The following is a 22,667-nucleotide window of genomic DNA, read 5'->3' on the forward strand; positions in this document are numbered from 1 at the left end:
AAAATTGGACACCATAGGAAGGGTCAGAATACATCTGCACGGCACAGAATAGAATTTGCCCATCAGGAAAATCATCACTTACCCCCAGCTGGATTTTCAATAACTACTAGAAAAGAAACATTTTGGATGCAGTCAATGACCCTTGCATTATGTGGGGCACAGTGAAAGGCTTTATTAAAGACAAAGATCTGTATTTTTTCTCACAGCAGCATACACCTCATCTAAGTAATACTACTGAATTGCTGCATGATCATCAATTCACCTTTTCTGAGACCACAGCTTTGGAAATCAAACTTATAAGAAAATAATTAAATCTACTGTTTAGACATTGTGTCAAATTTGTCAGAAATTATATATTCAGAAATACTGTATATACTGTAGTTCTAGAAACAAATATTTTAACAGCAGTCAAATAAGCTACATACAATACTATCTCTGAGAATCCATCATACTGAATGTTCTGCTAATATTCCTGCCATTAGATTGACACAGGGTGGGTTATTGTCAATTCCCATGTACTGTAGATGAAACTTCTTTTTTTACATGTGTAACTCTAACTTATGCAGTCAGTGAAATTGTGCATTCTCCAATCTCTTCATTTGCCTAGACTTTTTCCTGCAGAAGTAACTGATCTCTATATCCTCACCTGAGCTGAAGGTCATGTCATCTCTGGGCATCGTTAGAATTTTTGAATATTTGGCCCCAGTTAACTTTGTTCAGGTGCTAACCTGTATGCTAAGGTTCTTTTACACTGGGTAGAGATTTATAAAACCAGTGTATTGCACCGTGAACAAGCAGGCTTTAATAAAAATTTACATTTTGCCACATTATACTTCCAGTTACAGACTTTCCTTCCTCTCTGCCATTCTGTCAAGAAGACTTTTGATCATCTTGGTATAGAGAATACAGTATATGGCTTTTCAGTTTTGGATTATATGGGCCTAAGTTCAGGTATAGTTATATTATTCAAAATATCATATGCTAAATTATTGATAATGCTTTCAGACACTGTTGTTTCTGAAAACAAGTGTTCTTCACAGTTTCCTATATCAGTGCACTTGTCAGTGATGCCCAATTTCACCTTTACTGTTTCACCTTTATTGTTTGCATGATCTCTGAGAACTCTAATACAACCTGTTGTTTAGTGTAGTTCTTAAGCATCCATTACTGGTAATAATACTCAACATTATATATTGCTTTATGCTGATGATACATTGTTATATCTAGACAAAGTATATCAATTCCTGTCTCATCTGTTAACCATCTCTGTCTCTGTGCTATTTTAGGGTATAAAATTAACAGATCCACCAGTTACAAACACCAGTTGTTGCAGCGAAAGAGTTGGCCTGCCTCTAATTTTTCCACTGGTCAATCACCTGAAATACTTTGATGATGAGATTTTTTTAATCTATCACAGTAAAAACTTCAATGTCACTTTACTATACTGGTGCACCTCTTTGATATTGTACTGTAGATTACCAGTCACTCTGATAATTATGCAATTAAGAATTTCAATGGACAGACTCCAACAAATCACTGAAAATATAACAAGCCCCTTTTCAATGATCACAGTCTTGTTACAGGTAATCCTTTCTCCTTCCTGCATTAGAGTGAGAAATAATTCACATTCTCATAGATATTTTCAATGAGGCTGGTTTTTGCTCATTAAAAAACTTTCAAACGCAATAGGAGTATCATTATTCCTGTTTCTTTACTGTCTCTGTTCTGCAATGCATGATTGTAACGTCCCCTGGGGGTGATATCCTCTATATACCAAACACATAGTATGTTTGACCTTAGGGGCAAAACAAAAGGGATTGTCTTCCTCTATATTTTTGTATAAACCCATAAAAGGTTTAACCCTAATAATTAATACCTGGAATAAGGACTTGAATAATTATCTCTTTGCTGGTACAGTATTTTGGAATGTTTTGAATTTTGTATCCAAATAAAACCTTAATAATTTAATGATTAACACAGACTTTGCTCATGTCTATTTGCTGATATCATATGAAGTTTCCTGTATACTGTGTCCAGAGGATGTTGTACACAACTTTTTAGATATGTTTTGGGATACTAACAAAAGCTGGTTAGGTATGGAAATGGGTGTCTAATTCTTTTTCAAGTATTCTAAATATGGATAATCTTTTATTCCACATGGTACTTTGCTAAGTGATGATTCTAATGATTATTCTAATCTGCATCAGAAACAAACATGATTATGTGGTATATACAGTATACTTGTATTTAGAAAAACTACATTGACTCCCCTGGCATTATTTGATTCTATCCTATGATATTACTGAAATAGTAATGCAGTTCTGCTATCATTCCCTGGAATTGTTTTAACTTCAATGAATGAAGAATGATAATTAAACATAAAGAATAAAGAATGACATTTAAATATTTTGTTACAACTCAGCATGTAGCAATATGTTTAGGTTGATCCATCCATCCATTTTCTAACCACTTTATCAAATTTTGCGGGATAGCCAGAGCAAGCAACCAAGGTCTATCAAAGTCTATCCAGTCTATGCCAGTCTATCAAAGGGCACACACATGCAGACAGACATGCAGACTCTCACACATAGGCGATTCTTCTCAGAAACCAATTAACCTACCATTATGTCATTGGACTGTCAGAGAAAAACAGAGAACCCAGAGGAAGCCCACATTAACATGGGGAGGACACACAAACTGCATGCAGATAGCAACCCAGGCCCAGAATTGGACACATCACCAGTGCTAAGCACTGCACCTATTTGCAGTCAATATCCACTTCATTTTTTTCTGCACAAATTTGAATAATGTTTTGTAGGTTGTATTTGCAATATTATCAGAATAAAATCGCTTGACTAAATCCCAGGGAACATGTTCAGTGGTACTGCACTTACAATTGCATTAAAGAATCATGAAGAAGAGGGAAGTAGAATTCTGAGAATTTATCGAGAGACTAAATACGGAGGAGGGTAGAGCACGAGTAAGTAATCTTTTTAATATGCCATTTTTCTAATTTTTTTGAAAAAATAAATAAAACAAATCTGTATAGATCCAGGTACTTCTTAAGATATTCTGAGATTTCTAGGACCACACATGATCTGAAATGATATTTGATAAAAGTGGATTATTTGAAGTGAAAAAAATAAAGATTGACGTAATCAATGATTGGCGTAATCAATGACATCACTCTCATCGAATCTGTCCTGATATGCCAAAGTGAGAATGTTCCTGAAACTTGCTCTCAAAGTAGAAGCCAGACCTGCTACCATACACAAGGAAATACTGTTCATCTGGCAATACTGTATATTATGTTTCTGGAAACACTTCCTACTGTATGCTTAATGTCCAAAACATATATTTTGTAATCAATCGCTAGCAATGACACAATTCAACAACCAATATATGAAAATACTTTTTCAGAAATCGACAATACAAAAATAGTAAGACTACAGTAGTATTGCATAGTTTAACTTTAACCTTGAAAATATGAGACTGGACATCAATAGAAAATGAAGATGCAATATTTTTAGAAACAAATACTCCAGTTTGTATTACAAAAAGACTTAGTTATGAAGCAGTACACCAACACATATATTTATATCTCAGAAGGCTGAAATGGAAAAATGACAACTGTATTGCAGCTTAACACATCTGGTCCAGTTTTCTCAAGGAAGCATGACACAGATGTATCATGAAGCATGTGTGTTGCAATCTCAATTGCATTCAACCAAAATATCTTTCATTAAATCATTTAACATGATGCTTTTTTGTTTTAATAAGCATTAAGTTGAAATCAGCCTAATTTACAAGGCTTTTAAAATGTGTTCTAATGAGGTTCAGTTCTATCTAAAAAGTTTAAAGAAAAAAAGTTGGTAGAACTTGCTCCATGTTCTGATTTCAATTCCATGTTGCACCTCCTTGAATTAATGTTTGCTGATCTAGAGGCCATGTTTTCTATAATTCTTGGTTTCCATAGTTTATGTACATCTTTCAAAATATCTGCTTTATGTCTTTTTCATTTTATCCTTGGTGGTGCCACATGCCAAATGTCTATATGCCTAAGGAATTACATTTAAAATAGGAGGGATTTCTGCTGGTATTTCAGTGAACTTTTTTATAAAGCGGCCAGATACAGCAGATTGTGTTGTGATTAGTCAGAACATAAGTGTAAGAGACTGAGAGTGGAGAAAAGCCCAAAGAGCCCAAAGAGACCCTACTGGTTGGGGCTTGAGTGCTTCAGTGCTCCAGGATGGAGGGAAAGTGAAAAGGAAAGGAGGGGGTAATACAAAAATTGATTACTTGGCAGGGGGGCACAATCAGCCCATGCTGTCAGTAATGGAAAAGATAATGGAAAAAATTTAAAGAATGAACTGGCCAGTGGAGCAAGGATTGCCCCAACCAGTCAGTAAGGGAAGAAAACAGGTTGAGGTATGTCGGCTGGAGGTATCCACTGCATCTCTAGCAAAAAGAGCAAAAGGCTGGCTTGACATAGCGCCAGCCCTGTACATACTGCTCAATACAACCCATCCATCCATCTATTTTCACTCTGCTTTTCCTGGTGAGGGTCGTGGTTGCAGCAGGCCGAGTAGATCAGCCCAGACTTCCCTATCCCTAGTTATAGATTCCAGCTCCTCCTGAGTGATCCCCAGGAGCTCCCAAGCCATCCAAGAGGTATAATCCCTCCAGCGTGTCCTGGGTCTGCCATGGGGTCTCCGCCCAGTAGGACATTCGGAACAGCTCCAGTGGAAGCCGACTGCCCAAACCACCTCAGCTGGCTCCTCTCAATCTGGAGGAGTAGCAGCTCTACTCTGAGGCTCTCCCAGATTGCTGAACCTGAGAAACCTCAATTCTGCTGCTTCTATCCGCGATCTCGTTCCTTCGGTCATTACCCACAGCTCATGACAATAGATCGGCTGGTAAAAACGAGAGCTTTGTCTTCAAACTCAGACAGCAATCTACTCTTTTCTGGAAGAAAACCATGACCTCAGTCTTGGAGGTCCCGATTCTTATCTCAGCTGCTTCACACTCAGCTGCAAATTGCTCAAGTGCACGCCGAAGGTCACAGTCAGATAATGCCAAAAGGACAATATCATCTGCAAATAGCAGAGATGACCCCCGCAATCAGACACCCTCACATCCTCAGCTGCGCCCCATGAACACCACAAACAGGAGTAGTGACAAGACGCAGCCCTGACGGAGTCTGACACCCACAGTGAAAGAATTCAACTTAATGCCAAGAATTCGGACACAGCAACACAACCCGTCGGTCGGAATCACAAAAGGGAACCACAGAGGTCTTGAAGGGCAACCCAGGGGTTAGCAAGCTCGAAGGCCAAAACACTGAAGAAAGGAAGAGTCACCAGGGATCACAGGTGTGCTTTTCCACAAAAGCTTCACTGACCAGGCCAAGCGTAAGGTACCAGCTCAGTCTTCCAGAATTCTCACTCCAGTGGAAGTGCCCAAGTGCGAAAGAAATTGGACACCCATGCAACCTTTGGATCACCAGGGGGAGACATCTGCAAGGAAGGGGTAACAAAGAAACCCATACTTAATCCCAGTCCGGGAAACAAAGGAATCCTCAGGGAGCTCTAGCTAATAGAGTGATACCAACCAAGCATCAGAGCGGGAACAAGATGCTAGGCTGCCTAGGAAGAGGATGGCTTTGCTGGGGCACTGGAAGGTTGCTAGAAATGTAAAACCTCCAACAAACAGCTCAGGGCACAGATGGAAGAGCTGCTGCGGGACAACAGTAAGCTGCAGTCGGAAGTAGCAGAGCTGAGAGAGGAGCTGCAGCTCGTGGAGAGGACAAGCAAGACTCTCAAAGACCAGCTGAGGAAACTCACTACTTCCCACTGCAGCCCTGACTGCAACAGAACAGCCCTGAGACCCAGAACACACAACTCACAACACCCACCACCAACCCGCAAAGACACACCCACCTCCACACAACCTGACACCCCTACAACCCCCACCACCAACTCCCACTTTAGCAAACACCACACCCACTGCACCCCCCGGCACCCCAAATCCCCTCACAACTCTACTGCCCAAAAGCACATCCACCTTGCCGAACACTCAGGGTGACCCACACACACACCCGGCCCCACCCAACTCCTCCACCTCACACACTGCACCCCCCCAAGCAGCCCCCCGCCCGGCAGCACAGAGCCCCTCCAGCAGACTGGACACCAGAGGCAGACGCATGGAAGTAGCCCTTCTCATCGACTCCAACGGGAGGTACATCGATGAGCACAGGCTCTTCCCGGGATTACAAACAGCAAAGCTCTGGTGTCCGACGACAGAGAAGGCCCTGCAGCTGCTGTCCAGGTCGGTACTGGGAGCCCCTCAGCACATCATCATCCACACCGGCACCAACGACTTGAGGACCCAGAGGGAGCAGGTGGCCCAGTCCATCAGGAGAGTGGCAGAGAGGGCCATACAGGAGTTCCCTCACGCCCGAATTGTCATCTCCACCCTGCTGCCGAGACAGGACGAGCAGCACCACACCATCCAGAGAATCAATGCCGAGATCTCACGGTGCTGCGCCCTGCTCCCAAACGTCTATCTGGCCCATCACTCCACCCTTGGACCACAGCATCTACACGACCATAAACACCTCAAAAAACAGACCATTGGACTCTTCACAAAAACTCTGAAAGACACCACACTGGGCAGACACCCAAACAGCATCCCAGAGAGAAACAGGAGGACTACCAGAGGAACGCCCCAGCACCCACAACCCCAACCCAGACCAGCTCAACCCACAAAGAACAGAACCAGCACCACCCTACAGCCCTCCAACCCAGACCAATGACCGAACAGGACCAGAACCAGCGCCCCACCCCATGCCCCTCACCCAGACCAGCAGCTGAACCGGACCAGAACCACAACCCCTCCCCACCCAGCACAACAACAGAGCCAGACCGAGCCCCTCCTGCACAGCTACGCCGCAGCCCTGGCCAGACCAGCAGTCCCGAGTGGTTTAGAGCTGGGAGAAATCCGGCAGCTCCTGAACCTCATCTGCACCCGGCTTATGAGCTGAACTTCCATCACCCACAGCGACAGACAAAAACCCAGCACAATACTTGTTTCTGTTAATGATGTAAATGTCCGACAAAAATTTGATACAGTTCCAGAAAACAATAACAAATTGCAAAGATAATTCAAACGATAACAATGAGATCTCTAAAGATAAGTATGTGGAACATTCAGGGTCTGGGCTCGTCAGCATTTGGGCTGAAGAGCACTGATCCTGAATTTATCAAGGATGTAAAGGAGACAGACATCATGATCCTACAGGAGACATGGTGTCGGGGAGACTTGGCTACCCACTGTCCCCCAGGCTACAAGGAGATCATGGTGCCCTCTGTCAAAAAACCCCAAATCACCCGGGGCAGAGACTCTGGGGGGATCATTGTGTGGTACAGAGCGGAGCTCAGTCACTCCATACAATTAGTAAAGAAAGAAGAGTCACGAGTTTGGCTTAAAATCAAAAGAAATACCATCAGGAACAGAAAACGAGGTTTTCCTGTGTGCTGTCTACATCCCGCCCTCAGAATCCCCCTACTACAGTGAGGGAATTCTCCCCAGTCTCCACACGGAGATCGGTCACTTCCAGGGCCAGGGAAACGTGCTGCTCTGTGGTGACCTCAACGCACGAACAGGCACACTGGCAGACTTCACCAGCACACAGGGAAATACTCACATATTCGGACAATCCCCTCTGTACCACACACCGGTCACCTCACACAGGTGCAGCCATGACACCACGGTCAACAGCACCGGGCGCGAGCTGCTGCAGCTCTGTCAAGGGCTGGGCCTGTACATCGTCAACGGCAGGACTAGAGGGGACTCTCTAGGCAGGTTCACCTACAGCTCAGCTCTGGGCAGCAGTGTGGTGGACTACGCCATCACCGACCTGGACCCCTCCTGTATCAGTGCCTTCACTGTCAGGCCACAAACTCCCCTCTCCGACCACAGCCAGATCACACTCTACATGAAGAGAACACACCAGCACAGAGACACACTGACACAGCCCAGCCAGCTGTATGACCTCAACCAGGCATACAGATGGGACACAGACAGCCTAGACAGATACCAAACTGCACTGGGCCATGACGAAATTCAGACACTGATGGACACATTCCTAAACACTCCGTATCAAGCCAACAAATTAGGCATAAACTTGGCCACACAAAAACTAAATCACCTATTCCACAAACTAGCATCAAAATCTAAGCTAAAAACAACTACATCAAAAAACTACCAAAAAACAAAAGCAAAAGAAAAGTGGTTTGATACGGAGTGCAAAAACATCAGAAATGCACTACGAAAAGTCTCAAATGAAAAACACAGACAACCACACAACACAGATCTGCGACTCAGGTACTGTGACATGGTAAAACTTTACCAACACACGCTGAAAAAGAAAAGAAACACATACATAGACAAACAACTTGCAGAAATTGAGGAGTCACTAAATCAGAATTGTTTCTGGGAGAAGTGGAACAACTTAAACAAATCAAAACCAGAAGAATTGGCCATCCAAAATGGAACAGTCTGGCAAACATACTTTGAAAATCTCTATGAAAAGCTCCCAAATACAAATCAATCAGACCAAAACACAATTTATGAAAAACTCAAAATTTTGGAATTGGCTATCAAAGACAACCAAAACCCCTTAGACTCCCCAATCACTGAGCACGAGCTACTGGACAAACTCCAGGCCCTCAGACCACGCAAAGCCTGTGGCCATGATGGAGTCATAAATGAGATGCTGAGACACAGCAGCCCAAAGTTGCAACAAGCCCTGCTCAAACTCCTCAATCTCATCATGACAGCCGGATGTTTCCCCGAGGCCTGGAACCAAGGACTGATCACGCCCATCTATAAGAGTGGAGATAAACTCGATCCCAACAACTACCGGGGCATCTGTGTGAACAGTAACCTGGGGAAGGTATTCTGCAGTATCCTAAATACACGAATACTGGCCTTCCTTACCGAACACAATGTCCTGAGTAAAAGTCAGATTGGCTTCTTGCCAGATCACCGCACATCTGATCACATTTACACCCTACACACACTGATAGACAAACACGTCCACCAAAAACACAAAGGAAAAACTTTTGCCTGCTTTGTCGATTTCAAAAAAGCATTTGACTCGATTTGGCATGAGAGATTGTTTTATAAACTACTCCAAAGTGGCATAGGGGGCAAAGTGTATGACATAATTAAATCAATGTATTCAGAGAGCAAATGTGCAGTGAAAATTGGAAACAAAAGGACTAAATTCTTCACCCAAGGCCGCGGGCTGAGACAGGGCTGCAGCCTGAGCACAACACTGTTCAATATCTATATCAATGAATTAGCAGGAATGTTGGAGCAGTCTGCAGCTCCTGGTCTTACACTACACGACACAGAAATCAAGTTCCTGCTCTACTCAGATGACCTGGTCCTGCTGTCGCCCACAGAACAGGGGCTGCAGCAGAACCTGGCACTGCTGGAGCAGTACTGTCAGACCTGGGCACTGACAGTCAATCTGGACAAGACCAGAGTTATGGTTTTCCAGAAGAAAGCCAGACCTCAGGGAAACAGGTACAAATTCACACTGAACAACAACACATTGGAGCACACATCCAGCTACACATATCTCGGTCTCACCATCAGCTCTTCCGGGAATTTTGACCTGGCAGTGAAGGCACTGAGGGAGAAGGCACTCAGGGCTTTCTACGCAATAAGAAGGAGGCTCTTCAACATCAACCCACCAACAAGAATCTGGCTCCAAATATTTGAAAGTGTAATCCAACCCATTGCCCTATACGGCAGTGAAGTGTGGGGTCCCCTCACAGACCAGGATTACACCCAATGGGACAAACACCCCACAGAAACTCTGCACATGGAGATCTGTAGAATCATCCTCCGTGTGCAGAGAAAAACTCCTAACAACGGGTGCAGGGCCGAATTAGGCCAGTACCCACTATTGATAAACATACAGAAAAGAATATTAAAGTATTGGCTACACCTAAAAAACAGTGACCAAAATTCCTACCACCACAAAGCCCTGCTGAGCCAAGAGCTGAGCCCAAAACAGAGCCCCCTGAGCCAGCTGGTCCTGAGGCTCACCGACCTGAGCCACACCAACACTAACCAGCCTCAGGACAGTACTGCTAGAGCACCACAACCCAGACTCAACCACATCACAGCACAGATCAAACAGCAATATCTCACACACTGGGACACACACACACAAACACAACATAAACTGGAATGCTACAGAACCTTAAACAGACAATACACACTAGCTGAATATTTGACCAAAATAAAAAATAACAAACAGAAACAGACCCTGACGAAGTACAGGCTCAGTGACCACAACCTGGCCATAGAAACTGGGGGACACAGGCAGACCTGGCTGCCCAGAGAGGACAGGCTGTGCTCCCACTGCCAGCAGGGTGAAATAGAGACAGAGGTGCACTTCCTACTGCACTGTGACAGATACTCTGGGATTAGAGAAACATTCTTCCCGAAATTCAGATATCTAATCCCAGAGTTCCCACACCTGCCAAAACCACAACAGGTCCCAATCCTACTGGGAGAGGGAGGAGGGAACTCAGTTGATCTGGCAGCCTAGTATGTGATCTCCTGTCACAGCCTGAGGAACAGTGAGTCTGTCTCCCAATAATGCTCCAGCCGCCTACAGTATATGTCAATATTATATAATATGTCTTTGTTGTAAATGTCTGTAACATGTCTGTAGATTTTATTTTACTTCTATTTTTGTTTTGTTCTATGTTAATTTTATTATTTTTATTTGCTTTGGCAACACTGATTGTACCCATCGGTCATGCTAATAAAGCACCTTGAATTGAATTGAACTAAACAAAACAGAAAAAGGAAAAAGTGACCCAGACAGCAGGAGAAACAGAAAGTGAGAGAAAGGAAAGAGTCCTTAATGTCTGGAGAAAAAGTTGCCTCAGAGAGAAGCCAGAAAGGCAGCAGGAAGTGCAGGGCAGTGTAATCATAGCCGGCCCAGGGACGCCAAAATATGTAACGTTGCCATAGCCAAAATGTAAATGTAGTGGCTCTCTGAAGGCACCAGTTCTGTAGGGTTTGGGCATTTACTGAGACAATTATTAATTGTAGCAGTAAATCACAAAGTTGATTCTTTTGATGGCTTTAGAATCCAACCATGCGACATAACTCAAACAACGCACACACACAGGTACTAATACACGAGGATACATTTATTAATACATAGAATATGCATGTAAAACTAACAGATCTTATCGAGAGGGTTATCAGAATACAAAAGGTATATATTCAGTCAGTTACAAAGAGTTACATATAACAAGAGGACATACGTTCAGTATATCATTCATTAAGACCGTTTTGTAAATGAACTTGGTTACAACTTCTACATTAGATACTCAAAACAAGTACATAACTCTTAGGAATTAAATTGATATCAACTGGTTGGGATAACAATTGAATTCTCGAGCTGTAATGCATTGAAGTTGAATACTCATCCAATCTCTGGGGATTCAGATCTCCTGCGGGCACAAAGAAACAGTTGCAGGCTGTTGCTGTCCAATCCGCGCTCTCTGGCTGTGTGCCAGGCTGTGCTGTACGGCTTGCGACGGTGCGCTGCTGATGCTCACTGACCGGCTAGTTAGTGTTGGCTTTAACTAGCACAGTTTGTGCACAGGAGAAAAGATGACTGTGGGTCCCAGAAAGTCAGGAAGAGGACCGGTTCGTTCCTGGTGAAGCGCTAGTTCTGAATAGTGATTCAGCTGTCCACAGTTCCGACCTGTTCACGAGGCCTGCTGCTGTTGCTAACCTCGGGTGGATCCTCTGGTTACTCTCTGGCAACCTCCGCTCTCGACTCTTAGAACAAAGGAAAGTTCTGGCACTCGGACACACTGGCCGTTCCGTGGTTGTCCAGGCTGAGTCTCAGGATGGTCAGGAGGCGCGCTGCAAGAATGTCCTGCCCTTGGGAGCCTTCTGCTCCTGGGCCGTCCTGCCCTGGAATTCTCCTTTGAATTCCCTTTAGAATAGTCCACAGAATCCTCCACTGAATCTTACTGAATCTTACAGGCTCTCTGTGTTGCCTGTTTTTACCTGGAGGAACTTCAGCTCGTTGATTGGCTGAAAGTTCCATGGGCATCCCACGTGGGTTACACGGCCCTACCAGTCCCTGATTGGTTGATCAAGGTGAGATATGAGTCACTTACTCCTGACACTTAGGAATGCAGTCCAGATGTCCATCTGGCACTCCCTAGACAGATAGGCGCCAATGGATGACCATTGATCATGATAGCCAGGCTTAGCTAAGTGCATCCCCCTTTGGGAGCTGTCCTTTATCAAAGGAACCTTAAATCAGCCTGCATGAATAGTTTCTCTGTGGCTGCACCACAGAGATGAACAGAGAAATGGGGCCTCATTTTGAAAGGCTCAGAACACTTAATTCTTTCTTATCAATAAGCCTCACCGCTACAGTAGGATTCCACAGGGCAGGAAAGGAGCTGCTAGGCTAAGGGAAGGATGACAGCCCTGGGGTCCTGGATGAGGAAAGCTGCCTCCCAAAGTGGGTCAGAATCACAGGGGAAGAGGATGCCATCAGAAAAGATCCCAGAGGTCCCTGTTATATGCAGGGAGGGTGGTGAAGTCACCACGCTGCAACCAGCTCCGCTAAATCCTCGCCTGCTAACTTCGCCTAGGTGAAGGACACGCCCGTCTGGGTTATGGCACCAATGTGACCATTGCGGTTCTGCTCAGGCTCGTGCCCTCACCACTCTGTCCTGCCGGTTCGTCCCTCTCTACTTGGCCATGAACACAGGTCTCTAGCGTCACGCAACAGAGAACCAGCCGGCTTAGCTAAAGGAGATCTCCCTCAGCCCAGGCTGCTGAGGTCCCTGTTATATGTAGTGAGGGCAGTGATGTCACTGCGCTGCAACCAGCTCCGCTACACCAACACTAGCTGCTTAGGCTCAGCTTAGGCAAAGCTCTCTCCTTTGCTCTCTGCACACTGGACACTCTCTGGATACTATCTGAAATGAGTGAGCAGCTGCCATGTCGGACCATGGACCAATCCAGCCTGTTCAGTCTTCTCGGTTGGAAGTTGAACTCATCAATTAATGAACTTATCATTGAGTATAAAACTTCTTTATTCACATTGTAATTCTCGATAGATGAACTATTATTCCAAACACATTTCCAAATCTGAATTTCTGAATGTGTATTTATGGAATGTAATTATATGAGGCTGCTAAAACCTATGAGGTAAATCATAACACATTGTAGTCAATATATTTCAACTCTTAAGTTAATAACTCTTCTCCTTATAACCGCTGGATGAATGATCAGCTTTCATATCATAGAATATATCTCTGAAATGGTCTGCTATTATGTCTGTTGTTTCTTATGTATGTTATTGAAGATCTTATGTAAGATCTGTATGTAGTCTTCACATCACTACAGCATCTTAAAAATTTTAAAGTAACCCAAAGTGAAGATGTCTTCTGTTAAAGTCTTAGCAGTGTAGGCATCCTCTCACGAGGCACCAATAAATGTAGGGGTTTGTGCATTTATTGGGACAATTATTAATTGTAGCAGTAAGTCACAAAATGATTCTTTGTTGGCTATTAGAATCAACCTTGCGGGATAACTCAAACAACACACACACACGGATACTAATACACGAGAATACATTTATTAATGCATAAAATGTGCATATAAACATAACAGATCTTATATTGAGGGTTAGCAGAATACAAAAGGCATATATTCAATAACGAAGAGTTACAAACCAAGAGGGACATACATTCAGTATATCATTCATTTAGACCGTTTCGTAAATGAACTTGGTTACAACTTCTACACTAGATACTCAAAAGCAAGTACATCACTCATAGGAAATAAATTGATATCAACTCAGGTTGAGGTAACAATTGAATTCTTGAGCTGTAATGCAGAATGTTGAATACTTATCCGATCTTAGTGGATTCAGATCTCCCGCTGACACAAAGAAGCAGTGGCAGGCTTGTTGCTGTGTCCAATCGGCGCTCTCTGGCTTGGTGCCAGGCAGTGCTGTTGAGGCTTGTGACGTGGTGGAAGAAGGAAGAGATTTCTGCTGTGATGCTCTAGCAGTGGGCTCTCTGAAGACCGGCTAGTTAGTTCTGGCTTACTAGCAGAGGTTGTGCACAGGAGAAAAGTGACTGTGGGTACAAACAGGTCACACTCTTTAGATAGTGTTGTAACAGAAGAAATAAGGTTCTTGATCCCGAGATGAAGTAAAACAGATGAGTTTATTGCATGCAAGGAACAATAAAGCCGAAGTCTTGTTTCCCGCAAGAAACAACAAAACCGAAGTATTGTTCAACGTACTGTTACAAACTTTTGGGTTATATAGTGTTTTCTTCTCCGTTTCTGACGTCACTCGGTCTGATGGTAAAGAGGGGGGTTCATGGTATTTGGCCAGTTTACGATGTTCTGGGCAAATGGTCAGTTTAACATTACACCCAGGGGGGTTCCTAGCTTGCATCTGCAATCCTTATCAGTTAACCCCCTTTCCTGCCATAAACCCCAGCTTGTGACTTAGAAGTCTAAACCCCCTACAGAAAGGATTAAATTCAAACCCCCGTCTTCACATCTTTCTTCAATAGGAAGAAGACAGGTTCGTTCCTGATGTAGTGCTAGATCTGAATAGTGATTTCAGCTGTCCACAGTTCCGACTGTAGTTCACTTGTTAATCAGGTGAGCGTTCGCGGTGGGCTCATGAGGCTTGGTGCTCGGCTAACCTCGGGTGGATCCTTTGGTTTCGCGCTGGCGACCTCCATTCTCGACTCTCAAAACAAAAGTCCTGCACTCAGACACACTGGCCGTTACGTGATTTTCCGAGCTAAGTCTGAGGATGTCCAGGAGGAGCTGAGTCTGAGAAATGTCCAGGAGGCGCTGAGGGACTCTGTGCTGCCTGTTTTACCTGGAGGAACTATGGTCGTTCATTTCAACAGTCGGTTGAAAGTTTCATGGGCATCCAATACCCACGTGGGGTTACCCTGCCCTACCAGTTCATGATTGGCTGATGATGAGTAACAATGCACTCTGACCTTAGAGTTGTTAACAACTTGGGATGAGACTCCTTTGGAATTTCCCAGACTTTAAGGCGCCAGTGATGACCATTTATTAGGATTGCTGGAGAATCTCAGCATTGGGAGTTGTTCCTTATCAGGACACTCTATCGGCTAGAAAAACACCTTAAATGTGAACCAAATGGAATGGCCTCTCTGTATCAAGCACCACTGAGATGAAGGAGAAAGGGAGTGGCAAGGGAGCAGCAAACTTAATTCCTGTACTTTAATAAGCCTTGCCGCTACAGCAGTATTTACAGTTTCTTGCCCAACCTCATCAGTTCTAAGAAGTTAAAGATGTGCTTGGTCATTACTGGGATAGGAAACTGTGAAAGCAAAAAAGGTTACTCCTGTTTGTGGTTTACTGGACAGGTAGATGGCAATTATCCCATTGAGCAGAATGTCCAAAACAATACCTGAGTATGATGAATTGGGACACTGTTGTACTTTGGATGAGGAATTAAACTGTTTTTCTGACTACTAGGTAATTAAAATACCTGCAACACTATTCAAAATCATAGGAGTGTTAACCACTGTGTCCTAGATAAATTCCACTCTGGGCTTTTCCTGACAGGTCTTTAATAAGTCCCCCCTTAATTCAAGTTGTGAAACCATTCCTCACTTACCTAACTGATGTGCTACAGTATGTAATAAGGCTGCTCTGTGGCCTCACTGATGTCACGCAGATTTGATGTAACTTCATTGGTGGATAAAGTGGGTGCCTTCTTATTACAGTATATATGTAAATTACTTTGTGACCTGCATATACTTTTGTATTATTATTTATTAAAATGTTATTTTCATTTTTTCTAGGGCCTTGTTATAGAACGAGTTGGTAGAAGACCACTTCTCATTGCTGGCTTTGGTGCTATGACTGTGTGCTATGGAGTACTAACAATTTTTCTTAACTTCCAGGTGTGTATCTTACTTATTGTTTTCTAAAAATGAAAAGTGCAAAATTGAATAAAAATCAATTTTTGAAACTACTACATGTAGCCAGTTTCATAAGATAATAAGATCTTCAATAAGATAATTTATAGTGCCAGATTCTAGTCTCTGAAATCTAAAATAAAGTTTTAGTCTTTGATCCGTGCTCACAATAAACTGTTCACCAAAGTGTGTAACCTTTGGACCATATGCAATTTCTTGTATTAGGAATTTGTCTTTTTGCATACCCCAACTTGCTCTCGATGAGACACACAGACAGGAAGAGAAGCTTGGGGTCAGAGCACAGGGTCAGCCATTTATACGGTGCCCCTGGAGCAGTTGGGGTTAAGGGCCTTGCTCAGTAGGAATCCTCTGCTGGCCACGGGATACGAACCAGCAACCTTCCAACCACAGATCCTTAGCCAAAGAGCCACCACACCACCCCTTGTTTGTAAGTCAAGTTAATTTAGTCAAGTCAGGTCAGGCAAGTTTATCAAATATTACTGTGGCCACAGACTATCAAGAAATATATAAAATACTGTATGTATAAAATTCTTTCTTTTGCATATTGTAGCTCACAGCCCTACTGGGGAAGACTATTTTTACAAATAGGGGGTTATGCAAATAGAGATTTACCACAGATAGACTGAGTACAATAATCAATTAAAATAAATAATCATAAACCCCAAATTATAAAAGATATGCTAAGAGTTTAACCAAGCGGTTGGTATAATTAAAGGCATTTGAAATCTTTGTTCTCCGGCATAGCATTGTCAGGAAAGAGCAACCAGGCACACTGGGTTAAACAAATATTTATTAATAATGACAATAACACAATATTCAACACATGCAACATACAAGTTACTCTATTTACAAACAAGGATCTCCAGACCTACAAACAGCCTACTTCCTGACCAACCAGAAAAAAACCCAGACTGCTCCCTTGCATTTTATATAATGCCTAAAGAGGCCAACAAGAAAGATAAACCTGTCATCCACATAAAACAGAACAGAACCTTGAGTTAAATCTCTCTTTTGGTAATTTTTTATGTTCCAAAGTGAATAGGACACTATCTCCCAACTTTTAAAAATGCACCCACTAACCAGGAAAGACTGGTTTTAACCTAGGGATTCTTTAGGTTTCCTAAAAACAACAGAATGGCAAGCTTTCTTAACAGGTCCATTTTATGATTTTCCCATGTCAGTCAGGCTTAGTTGTACTAAAATTCAAATTCAATGGACTTATTTTACACTATATGCTCATGTAAGCATTTACTTATTCTTGCAATTCAAATAAGCACAAATGACTTCAATACATGGACTTGACTGCTTTCTAAATTCTAGGCATTGTGTTTTGATCATACACCAACACACAATCAAGAAAAAAAACACAACCCACATATAAGTGTATGCTTCAATACTGTAACACTTCAGGGTTCACATGGGGACCCTCGCCATTACCACATCAGGTCAGCCCCCAGGCCTCAACAGGGACTCAGCCTCTTGAGCCAAAGGGAAATCTCCTGTCAGCCCAGCAGCTGCGGTCCCTGCTATTCACAGGGAAGGGAGGTGACATCACCGCTCTGGTAACCCAGCTCTCACAAGCAATGGAGGCCGTATGCATTACAATATATTTACCAGTGAGTCAATGGTCCTTAGGTTTTTTCCTTGTATGAAGAATACAATATTGTTTCCTTCGCCAATATTTTTAATATTCAATTATTTTTCCTATATTCTTCCAGAGCACAGTAAGCTGGATGCCCTATCTGAGTTTTACAAGCATCTTGGCTGTAATTGCATCATTTTGTATTGGTCCAGGTATGTACTATACTATTACAAAATTGCTTTAAAAAAATAAAAATCCATTTCACTTAATAATTCAGATAATTTAATTCTTTAATGTCACTTTGAAACAGAAAAATGTGTTAACTGCATAAAAAGTGATTTGATAGTCATGTGCTAATTATTATAAAGCCTTTCAAGTTATATATTTAAACATGTAGGTATGTTTTTCACTTTTATATAGAATTATGTTAATCTACACCTTTTAAATTTTGCTAGACTCATGTTTAGGAAGAATGGCTTGGAAATAATCAAACAATGTGTTTCTTTCCAATGTAGGAAATACACAGATTTGTTTCATTAGTTATGAAATACAAACTTATGTCTGCAGACTGATTGATTCAGCACATCTTCTGAGACAGTCATATTTTGTTGTACAGTCATAGTTAAATATTTACTTTATATAACTTTGAAGACCATGTGCTTTCGTGTTGACACTGTAAGAAATATCACAAAATCACAATAGTAATTGCAAATTTATTTTGCAAAGTTCTACCCTTGACTTAAATCACGAGTGAATTTCAGTAAAGCGTTTGTGAAATGTCTTACTAACATCAAATGAAAGTCACAGACTCTCTATGTATTATAAATACTGTAATATGTTATTGTTAAGAGCTGTTGATGTGGCTATTGAGTGTCTCAGGAGCTAGAGATAATCGTCTGCATCTACAGTCGCTACTGTATTTTCAACATTTGCAGTTCTTTAATGAAATAAGTAAGAAGTGAGGTGTTTGCTGAACTGTAATTAGTAATTAGAGACACATCGATCAAAAGGAATAATCTAGTTTACCTTAGTTATTAACTTCTAGGTAAATCATTACGAGTCACCAAGAGTCCAACACAGTACAAAACACACAAAGAAGAGAAACTAAAGAGCTAGAAGAGTATGCAAGTGGACAGTGGAGAAATGGCAGAGTGAAAAAGGAAACAGAAGGAAAACTTCTGCCGGGTGAGAGGACCTCGTTCAAATTATCTTCAAAAGGCAAAGATTCTAGTAAAGTATTTGAATCTTGTTTAAGAAAGTTTACTGTTCTTTTATTTTAGAGAGCTGTGATTTCCTTTATAAAGAATCCCTAGCTTAAAAACATTAATGCATTTTTGAGAACAGGGAGAGAGGGCCCCAGTAACTATGGAGTATCAAAATTTACAGGAAGAGCCATTTAAATCTAAGTCATATTCTGTTTTATTTAGAAGGCTGGTTTATCTTTCCTGTTGGCCTCTTTAGGCATTACAGTATACAGTATGGGATTTCTGAGTACAGGGTAGCAGTCTGGATTTTCTGGTAGGTCAGGATGTAGATCATTGAGATACCTTGCTTGTACACAGGGTAACTTGTACAAATGCAGCCACTCAGAATGTATGACTGAATTCCTCATTGTCAGGTTAAATGTCACTAAATAATTCACTGGCAAAAGATTTGTGGTGTGCTAGATGTTGGTGAAACAATTGCTTCATTTAATTAGTTTCCCTTTTGTACTTCTTTAAATCCACTTGATATGCTTAATATGGAATATTAATATAGAATTATGTAACTAATGGGAAGTTCTGGTAGCTGAATAAAAAATAAACAAAATATAATAATGTCTCTAACATCATTGATTATATTAATTTATTAATATAAATATATTACACATACTGTATATACTGTAGCTGGTAGCAGTAGCCAAAATAAAATATTCCACCTTCTACATATACATGTTCCTCATTTAGGTCTTTTGAGGGCACCAGCTGTGGTTATTTTGGAAAGGTTTTTATGTGTTTGTTCAAACTATATAAAGTTTATATACTTTATAAAATACTATAATGTTTTAACTTTTCCATGAATATTTGCTGTCTTTATTGTTGTAAATGATAATGAAATGTTTGAAAGGGTCTAGTTTTGATCCCAGCCAAAGTGCTGGAACAACAATTTCAACAAAGTGTCCCTTGGGCATAATTAAGACTTTCTCTAATAATAAAATAATACGTAAACAATTTTCATATTTCTGTTTTTACATAGCATAGTATGATACATTTTAAAATAATATTAAAAATTAAGTAATAACATGAATGAACCACTAGAACAACAATCTCCAGAATGCTCAGAAAGAGCAAGGCAATTTAAAGACACTCTTAACATTTAACGCTCCCACTTTGTCTCTCTTGGAGAATTTAGGTCTGAAATTGGACTTGTTAAATCTGGTGTTCCTCAGGGCTCAAAACTGGGCCCCATACTTTTCAGCATTTACATGTTTCCACTTGGTCAGCTTTTAAGATCACATGACCTCAACTATCATTTCTAAGCTGCTAATACTCATTTCTACATCCATACCAAACCTGACACTGATGTGGCTGTCTCTGTTCTATCTGATTGCATCTCTGACATAAAAACATGGGAGACTCACAATTTCCTTCATCTAAACTGTGACAAGACTGAAGTCATACTTATTGGCACCCCCATCAACTTCGTAGAGCCAATGCTGTAACCCTATCTGTGAATGGTACTGTACTTCACCTTCGGTCTAAAGTGAAAAACTTAGGGGTTATATTTGATTCAGGCTTGACATTCGACCCACACGTGCAACATATTGTCAAAACATCTTTTTTTCATCTCAAATATATTGCTAGACTATGTCCTATGTTATTGCTAACTGTGGCTGAAAATCTGATCAACACATTTGTCTTCTCCTGAATTGACTACTGTAATGCTCTACTTCCTGGGGTTTCTAAATCCACATTGAACAAACTCCAGTATGTCCAATATTCGGCGGCCAGAATCCGGACCAGGTCTAGTGCAAGTGATCACATTACTCCTATCCTGGAATCCTTGCACTTACTTGGCTTACTGTCAAGTTTCGTGTTGACTTCAAAATCCTCATGCTCACCTATAAGGCTCTGCATGGCTTAGCACCTCAGTACCTGTCTGAGCTACTATCGTCCTACTCACTACCTCGCAACCTTCGCTCTTCTGGCCTCCTATCTGTCCCCTTTATTCACTCTACGGGTGACAGGGCCTTCTCCTCTTATGCCCCAAAGCTCTGGAACTCTGTCCCCTCACTTTCTCTAAACTCCTTCAAATCTAGACTCAAACCTTTCTTCTTTAGATGAGCCTTAACTGCTTCTGTTCTTTATCCCTCTGTTCCTATTGTATTCAGTACCCCCATCTACTGTCTCCTCTCATTGTGTATTCTCATTGTGTATATGTGGTGTATTTTTATTGTTGATGTTCTGTAAAGTGCTTTGAGAAGTTACCTTTAAAGGTGCTATATAAAATAAAGTTTATTGTTATTTTTTATTATTATTAAACAGAAATCACAATGGAGTTTTTATGTTTATACAGTATATAGTTTTAAATACTAATTTAAAGCCACTATGCATATTTTAAATTATAAATTTTAAAATCTTAATTTTATTTTTATATGTTTTATATTTTTTATATATGGTTTTGCTACCCACTTTTCTTCTCAATAGTTGACATAATTATGGTCTTTATAATCATTTAGCTTCATCAAGCTGTTAAAGCATCTTCTTGCCTGGTTCATCTTAACGTTTCTGATGCAGCACCAGAGTGAGTGTTTCATGCTTTGTTGGTGCATTGTCTCTTCGCAGTGTGGGGGGCACTGCGCTCTTTTATTTTCAGTCTCTTTCTTGTCAGAAGAAACACAAAACAAAAGCCCATACAGCTTAAGAGGAATTTGCAGCCATTTTTATTTTCTTTGTGATGCCACTTTGAAGTGTAATTGAAAATGAAACCAACTGTAAATAAAATGGCTGCTAGGTCAACTGTAGAGATGAAATCAAATAAAAAGATAAGTTCTTTGCAGTTTAATATCTGACACGACCTCAATACAAATTCCCAATAGTTACTGATGCTGCTTTATCTTATGAACTCTCATTCCCATTAAAACTACAGGGTGACGTTCTGGCAGCATCAACATCTCCTGATTACTAATACACCTTACCGTAAGGTAAGTTATGGTACATGACAAATTATTTCAAATGACTACACAAAAATTTGTGTTAATTTACTTTTAAATCTGACATTTTTAAAGACGCTATGTCTAATATATTTATTTAAGATTTTAATTGTAAAAATATACTTGTTCTGATCATTAAATCTAATTAATATGTATACTATATTGATGCTTTTATTATTTTTATATATCACAGTATGTTTGAAATTCACTTTACATTCACAATCTCTTAAGTCCATAGCTTATGGGATGTATCAGATATTAAACAGGAAGAGGGCCAGGATATATTCATATTTACTAATGTAAGACTTGGTGAAAGTGTGTACTGGTGCTCTTTGAATCTTTACAGCCTCAGTAAGCAAAACATAATACCTGCTGGATACACCGTGATTTCACATTCAGGTGTCAAATACAATAGGTTTATTTATATGTGTTTTAAAATGTAATCTGTTGTAATCGTTAATACAATGGTGAACATGATATTTCTGTAATCTACTGTTTATCCCCTTATATTGCAGTTCAGTTCAGTTTATTTGTCATATGCATAAATAAAATGAAATACTTATTTGCATTTATGCTTTGATGCAAAGACATTAAAGAATCACAAAACATAAACGTAGAACAGCAGCAGCAACAACAAGTTAAATAATGTACAACTTTAAAAAAGGAAGTCAGACAAGCAGTGTGAGAATAGAAAAAACACATCAATGTGAATGGTAATGTAGGTGTACAATGTAGATGAGTTTAGTCAGTGGTATGGGTAAAATTCAGTAATCTGACAGTTTGTAGGAAGAAACTGTCTCTGAATCTGGAGGTTTGT

At 41.1% G+C, this 22,667-nt stretch overlaps 1 protein-coding gene across 4 annotated transcripts in view; it reads left to right on the forward strand.

The window, feature by feature from the left end:
* The window catches only part of slc2a9l2 (solute carrier family 2 member 9, like 2), a 299,312-nt gene that overhangs the window by 159,877 nt on the left and 116,768 nt on the right, over window positions 1-22,667 (forward strand). For all 4 annotated transcript variants that reach the window (XM_088628586.1, XM_088628577.1, XM_088628568.1 and 1 more), the window contains 2 exons: window positions 15,939-16,040; window positions 17,795-17,870. In XM_088628586.1, coding sequence (XP_088484712.1) covers window positions 15,939-16,040; window positions 17,795-17,870 — 178 coding nt within the window. The remainder of the gene's footprint in view (window positions 1-15,938; window positions 16,041-17,794; window positions 17,871-22,667) is intronic.

This window comes from Lepisosteus platostomus, chromosome 1, assembly GCF_059453375.1.
Source record: "Lepisosteus platostomus isolate fLepPlt1 chromosome 1, fLepPlt1.hap1, whole genome shotgun sequence".
NCBI lineage: Eukaryota > Metazoa > Chordata > Actinopteri > Semionotiformes > Lepisosteidae > Lepisosteus > Lepisosteus platostomus.